The sequence below is a fragment of the Serinus canaria genome, chromosome 15, assembly GCF_022539315.1.
Source record: "Serinus canaria isolate serCan28SL12 chromosome 15, serCan2020, whole genome shotgun sequence".
NCBI lineage: Eukaryota > Metazoa > Chordata > Aves > Passeriformes > Fringillidae > Serinus > Serinus canaria.
The window spans coordinates 3,209,059-3,216,357 of NC_066329.1; the positions used below are offsets into that span (position 1 = coordinate 3,209,059).

The window sequence follows — 7,299 nt, forward strand, 5'->3', positions numbered from 1 at the left end:
GAGAGGGACCTCAGCCAGAGCTGCTCTTTAAGCTATACTGCTGTAAATACATTTATTTAAAAATACTTACCTGCAAGTACTACTGGTATAAAGCTCAACTATTGAGTTTAAAAGTACAAGGAAGGTATGCAGGAACTTCACAGTTATGCAGCTCAATATGCTGAATTTTAAAAGGAATCTTGTAACTCGGGCAAAGCAAATACTGACAGCTAATGAAATCACCTGTCTGCTCCCATTTTAAGAATCTCCTGTGAGCAAATCATTGCTCACTCATACTTTCCTGTTCTGTTTCTTTCTGAGTTGGATGGAGGGCCAAGAAATACCCCTGAACTGCTTGCAGGGATTGAATTTTCCCTGGAAACAACAAAAATATAGGCAAACACCTCAAACACCTACACAGGAAAGAGCACAGCCAGAGACTAAAAGAAAACTGTATTTTTAAGATTACCTGTGGCACTCATAATTCTTAGATGATCTAAAAAGGCAACATCTGCCACTCCATCCTTCAAGCAACTGCGGGAAGACAAATGCCATCCTATTAACATTTCACCTGTCTTTTGTACCTTAAAAGTTCTTTTTCCCCCAGAAGTGAATTCAGGCCCAGTGTCCCAGAGCTCACCTGAAGGCTCCCTCGGAGTCATAGAAGGGTTCATTACTGCTTGTCTCACAGAAGTGGTTCCTGTCTCTGACATAGGATTTTTGTCCTTGGCAGAGAGCACACAACTGGGGAGCAGCAACACCAACCCCAGGGATGCAGCTTGCATTGAAATACTCACTAATTGCTGCAGGTGTAAGGGAAAAAACCAGAACAAAACAAAGAAAAAGTCAAATGGGGAAAAAAAATCAGAAGATGAAAAGGGTTCAAACATATCATGGACATAACTAGTTCATCCTACATCTGCTGGCATTTCAGCTGCATTTGCTGTGCCCAGAGGTGGTCCTATGGTTTCTATCACCTACCTTGGCTCAGAGGTTGGGCCTCATCCCAGGGAAGATAATTTCTTGCAAGGAGAAAGCCAAGAGGAATATTCCAGCCCGATGTCCACCTGGCTCCATTGTGACAGCTGCGCACACCTCGCAGATTCTGGATATCCAGAGCTCCTCGTTTGGCAATGGCCACAGCAAACACACAATTTCCTGCAACAGCACAAAGTGTGTAACAGGAAAAAAAAATTCAATTCTGCAGCTTCCATCTTTGAAGAGGAGCTGAATTACTTCAGTGAACATGGCTAAAGAAGAAATTATCTTACAGCTATTCAATGTAGGTACTCGTGCCAGGAACGTAACTATATACTGGCTACATGGCACCTGTCAAACAAACAATGCAAGCTTGTCAGTACCACAGGCAGAAAGGCTACTGGGTACAAAGCACCACTGCTATTTTATTCACCATCATTAAGTATTTTAGAAACAATTGTTAGCCACCTCCATGTTCCTACAAAGTTAATAAAAACATATTGACTTTTTTTTTCAAGTAATCTAGAGCCATTTTTTAGCTAAATCAGAAGTACAGTTTATTCTTCAGCTTTACCAGCCTACCTTGATCATAGATCTCTTTTGCCACCACTGCCAAACCATACAGCTTCACAGCAGAGTAAACATCTCCAGCATCCAGGGAGGCAGCATCTGCTTTATTTGCCTTTAAAAACAACAGAAAAACCCTCAAAACAAATGTGTTTACAAGGAAGCAAACAGAAGGTTCAAGGCCACATTTTCTGCCTCAACAAATTTTAATTTAGTAGTTTCCTTCTGCCTATTTATTTCCAAGCAGCTTTAACTATTTCTTAGAGATTGCAAAGACATTAGCTGGGGTAAAACAGTACATCTGGCAGCATGCTCACAGGATTTAATTCTTGCCTCTCAAGGGACTGTATACTTTGTCATTTAAGCAGCTCAATTATTTCAGTATCATTTTATTTTCCCATAGTTTCTGTTTATCCAAGAGGATTTGGACACAAAAATCAGTTTTTAAAATCTCTGTGAACTCACCCTGATTTTATCAATGCAATCATATGTATTGTGGGCTCTGATGCAAGAAATCCTAGTGAAGGAACTTGCAGTAGTGAGGGGCAGCACAGCTGTAAGCACTTTGGAGAGCTCAGCACACTTTCTTTGTTCCAGGTCAGAAAGGGTGCACCATCGAAATTTCTTCCCTATAGGGTCAAAAAAGAAGTCAAGATTTGTAGGATTTTATGAAAAACCCTCAGTTTAACACCTTATGGAAGAGAGAGGTTATTCTATTTTATTTAACTTCCCAATAGCTTGATTGTGCTCATCCACAGTCACACACTTAGAGGCACCCAAGAGATGTGCCCATGTGTGACCAAGGTCACTTTTTCACAACATGAGGACAACATTTGATGCTGAATCTTTAATATGTCTCTTTGCTTCCTTTTGACTGAAAGCAACCAAACAGTTTAGGCAGATTTTTCAAGAATCAGCAATTATTATGGCAAGATCTTTTGCCACAGAATCTTCCTTGCTTCAACCCTAGTGAATTTTAGGTAAGGCTGCCACCCAAAATTAGGAGGAACCAAAGGTAAGGATGTGTCTAGGGCTATGGCCTTTTTTTCTTCTTGGCATAGCAAGAGAAGCAATGGCACTTATAATGTAGGGTAACCACCTTCCTGTTACCAGAGTGCAGATTTTCTCCCAACAAGTCAACTGGGAAGAGAGTCTCTCAGAGCACAGACCTCCTAACCTTGATGTAAACATGCATTCTCTGGGGTTTATCAGTTTTACTGCTGCCCTTGGTTATCAATACAGGCCATTCTTTTAACCTTTGCTCTGCTGTTTCCCCTGGTGCTTTCACACACCAAAATGATGCAATTAAGGGCAGAGCTGAAGGTGAAACTTCCTTTTTCAGAAGGACTTGGAGGCTTGGTGGGTTTAAACCAACTATAAAGCTACATCTTAAAGGAATCCAGACATGCCAACAAAATTTCCTCTTTTGCTTTAGACAGCAATTACTCCATCTTGTATTATTCCTCTGAAATATATCATCATATGCATCTCCAAGAAGATACTAGACATTTAAGGAGAAAAAAAAGTGATTGTTGTACACAAAATTAGCATGCAGTTATGTAACTCGAGAGAATCTTAAGCCATGTAATGAAAACCAGGACTGAACACACAGCAAATGCCACAATAACTCTAACATTGTCATTTCCAGATGTTTAACCATTTGACTCTCTGGAGAACTATTAATACTAGCAATGTGTACAATTAAATCATTGAGGTTTTTATTTCTTTGAGCATAGCATCAGACATTAGTCCTCCACTTGTTTTGGTGTTAATTCAGCACAATTCCATGAAGAACCAGTAGTGGTTTTAGAGAGGAGCAGCTTGAGGTCCCCTGCTTCAGTCTGACACCGCTAACCGCTAACCGAAGTAAGTACGCAGATCTCAGCTATTCAAAGGAAACAAAGCCTCACTGAATTACTAAGGAAGTTGTGTATCAAGCTGCTTCAAAACTAAAAGGTCACCATCTGCCAATGATCAAACAGAAAAAATACAGGCACAGCTTTAACTGCAACTTCTTTCTTTGCACAGAGGAAAACAAAACCAAAGCATTTATTAGTTTGAACGTCACCCACCCAGAGGCAACCTTTCTCTCTCCCTCTCTGCATCAGCCTTACCTGAAGCCAGCAAAGAGAAGGTGATTAGGACAATTAAAATCACTGTCTTCATCATTACAGCTGCTCAGCAAGGATCTTCTCTCTGCCCTGAGCTCTGCCTTCTCATACCAGGAATTCCACAGTGATTACCAAAGTTTCTGGAAGATAACAAGGGGGATTTAGACATCAACGAGGATAAACCAAGATTTTAAAGAACTAACTGTCAGAGGATGGTATATCCTTGTATGCAAAGGAGAAAGGGACAGGGTCTCTTTCCTACCCACAGATGGAAAATATCCATGTATCTTCTGCTCTATTTTTATCAGACACAGAAAGAAATCTAAGCCTCTGCTTTAAAAAGAAATAGAACTTCTGCTGTTCCAAAAGGTACCCAAAGCCTTTGGGAGATGGGCAAGATTTACACCTAACTTACAAAAAATATACATAAAGCTAAGTGAATTATCCAAACTACTAACCATATCTCTTTACAGAATACTGAAGGGTCCCTCTCACCTGATTTTTTTTTTCACCTGATAATGGCTTATCTACTGAGTAATTTTAAACAAAAAGTAATCCTATGCTTTCCTAAGAATTTAGAACAGACCTGGGACACTCCTGACTGTCTTGATTCTCTTCATTCCATTCCAGCCCAGCAATTTCACCCAAATTGCTTTATTCCCCTATTGTCTAATGCTTAATCTGAAGTATTATTACCTCTTAACTACTCTACAGCAGCAATAAACATCATTCATTCTATAGCAGAAAAAAAGTTATATATACACCCTATAGGAGAAAAAATAAATTTATGTATGTATTATATATAAGCAGAAGTGTCTGATGATGTATGAAATACTGCTAATATGGTTTAATCTTTTCTTTTCAGGAAAGGATTAACTGCTCCAAGAGCTCTGGAGAAACAGAGTCCTTGTCCTATTTTCCTTCTTCATTTTACAGATCTCCCTGGTGCTTTATCTGCTTCATGTATTTTTGCAGATACATTTCCCAGATTTCTTTTGTTGCCTCATGTACCCTTCCTTAGTGATTCAGTCATCATTCCCCACCTGCTTCTTTCACATTCACACATTGCACATTTCCTGAGTTTCACAATTTCCCTCTCTAGATCTGCAACATTTGTTGAGGTGTTGCTTCCCACTGATCACAGAAGGAGTTACACAGAACCACAGGATGGTTTGGGTTGGAAGGGACCTTAAAGCTCATCCTGTTCCACCCCTCTGCCAAGGGCAGGGACACCTTCCACTAAATCAGGTTGCTCCAAGCCCCATCCAGCCTGAGACATTCCTCATTTCTTCCTGCACTCCCTGGAACAGAGGCTAGACAGAGTTAAAGGAATGGAGTAGGTGTTTATGAAAAGGCCTTCAAAGGATACACCCTGGGCAGTACAAGAGCCTGGTCGAGGCTACACCCAAGGTGGACACAAGATGGACAACCAGTCATGAGTTTTCACACTTTTTTAAGTCCTGGTCCATTTACATATTGGGGATAATTGTCCAATTACAGCTTCAGTCCCATCCTCCCAGACTGCTCTCCTCAATTCTCCATTCTTTACACTTTATGGGCCTGAAGCTGCAATGGTGTCCTTGGTTCTCAGGCTGGACAGGGATTGTTTGGTCTGACTAAACTGTGAAGAGAACTTGCTAGCACTTTATATGAAGTTGACAGCTACACACTAAGGCAGTACAGAATCTGGAAAATATGAAAGCTTAAACTTAAGGCATCACCTGAACAAAGATTTTCAAGCCCCAAGGTCTCCAGTCTCTCATTTATTGGAGGAGCTGTGGTATTAATCTCCTCTTTGGCCTGGCTCAGCTGCACAGGCCTAGCACAGCTCTGAACCCTTAGGGAAGTAAGTTTTATCCCTCAGTGAGTGCAGTCTATATAATCTCACCAGATGTTAAAAAACCCCATAAATCTACTAACAAGACACATGATAAAAATAAATTTTTAAAAGTTACATGTCCACATATTTACTTTGAATTCCAATGAGAAAGATTAGATAAGGACAGATTATTAATCAGTTTAGCCTTGTGACACTTACTTTACACTATAAACAAGTGTGATACGTTTAACTGCACCTTAACCTCTGAATCACTTCTCAGTCTATTCTGGGGAAACTTGTCTGTCAGGGCCACCAGTGGGGTGCTCTTACACATCAAAGCTAATGCTTCTTGCACGGCCTGCACCAAAGAAATGTACCTAACAACATCAAATCCCACTCTCCTTGAGGTTTCACTTTGTGCCAATCCTACCATTATGTACAGGACATGTAAATCCCAACAATTTAGTCAGCTAATAATATGACTGTTTCATGAGGTCTGTGTCTGGATTTCCCCTCAAATTTCACATGTTTAGCAAGGAAAGGCTTTCCTGTACATGCTTGGGATACTTATACAGATACTACTACCTACGGTGATGTGAAAAAGAGGCAGAATCACATGAAGGTGCTATAGGTTTCATTTAGGCCCGGTCAGGAAAAAATACAGACATAAATCAGGAACTTAAATTAAATTAATCAGCTTGCCTGAGGACCATGTCCTGAAACACTAAGGATGTGGGAACACAGGCAGGACTTGAATTCTTTTCCTACTGATTCATCATATGAAACTACCCCTCTGCCACCGTCAGAAAGGTAATTAGCTACTTCCCAGCAGTATAGCATTTATTCATCTAGGGATGCATCTAGGAGAGTGAAAACCAAATAACCTCGATAAAATTCACTCTGGGCAGCAGGAAGCCAGGCAAAGGACACCAGAGGAGGAATAGGTGTTACCACACTACCCCACCAGACACCTCACTTGGAGGAACAGCATCGTATCTGTCCCATGTCGTGTGTCCTCTCCCTAAATCCCTGCCTTAATATTCCTGGTGGTCCCACACCTGGGGCAAATACCTTACCTGTGTGCCAATAGCAGCACTGGAACGCAGCTGAACCCCACCTGCCTCATCCTGAGCTCCCAGCAGCAGCGCCCACAACCCCTTCGTGGGACAGCTCCATCCCCATAGCACAAACCCTTAGGAGCCACCACTCCGTCCCCACTCTACATCCCCGGGAAAATTCCCCACATCCCGCCTCACAGGGCCGGCCCTATCCCCACTCCACATAGCCTCAGCCACGACCCCTTTTTCCCCCGCGCCAAGAGAACAGGCCTCCTTACAGATCAACCCCTCCCCCTCTTTAAAGAACAGCCTCGCACCCGTATCCCCATTCCGGGTCTCCCCTCAGAAATAAACTCCTCCCTACACGGCGGATTCCCTCAGGAATAGCGCCCCTCACGGCCTCGGCCTCGGCCCCGCCCGCCCCCTCATGGCCCCGGTCCCGCCCCCTCACGGCCCCGGTCCCGCCCCCTCACGGCCCCGGTCCCGCCCCCTCACGGCCCCGGCCCCGCCCCCTCACGGCCGCGGTCCCGCCTCTGGCCCCGCCCCCCGCCCTGCTCCCGCCCTCCCGCGCGGGACGCGGCAGAGGACGCGGCGGTGGCGGCGTGGGAAGATGGCGGCGGCCGCGGCGCGGAGCAGGTAAGGGCACGGCGGGGCTGGGGCTGTCATTGTCACTGTCACTGTCTGGCCCCGGCAGCCCTGTCTGACAGCCGGCACCCCGCGGGGGAGGAGGAGCCGGGCCGGGGGCCGCAGCCGCCCCCTTCTCGCCCCCCTCGTTCGCTGACGTTTC

The 7,299-nt window shown here is 43.9% G+C and overlaps 1 protein-coding gene across 3 annotated transcripts in view; it reads right to left on the reverse strand.

The window, feature by feature from the left end:
• LOC103818022 (melanotransferrin-like) overlaps positions 1–6,934 on the reverse strand; it is a 14,124-nt gene extending 7,190 nt beyond the window's left edge. The window contains exons 1-7 of one of the 3 annotated variants that reach the window (XM_018916452.3): positions 6,830–6,934; positions 3,639–3,775; positions 1,990–2,153; positions 1,540–1,639; positions 961–1,137; positions 620–782; positions 449–513 (exon numbers count right to left, since the gene is read on the reverse strand). In XM_018916452.3, the coding sequence (XP_018771997.3) occupies positions 449–513; positions 620–782; positions 961–1,137; positions 1,540–1,639; positions 1,990–2,153; positions 3,639–3,693 (724 nt within the window). In that variant the 5' untranslated portion in view covers positions 3,694–3,775; positions 6,830–6,934. Of the gene's footprint in view, positions 1–448; positions 514–619; positions 783–960; positions 1,138–1,539; positions 1,640–1,989; positions 2,154–3,638; positions 3,776–6,530; positions 6,760–6,829 lie in introns of those variants that run through there. The other 2 variants (XM_009092266.4, XM_030232673.2) reach the window with 2 other exon arrangements.
• Positions 6,935–7,299: the final 365 nt, after the last annotated feature.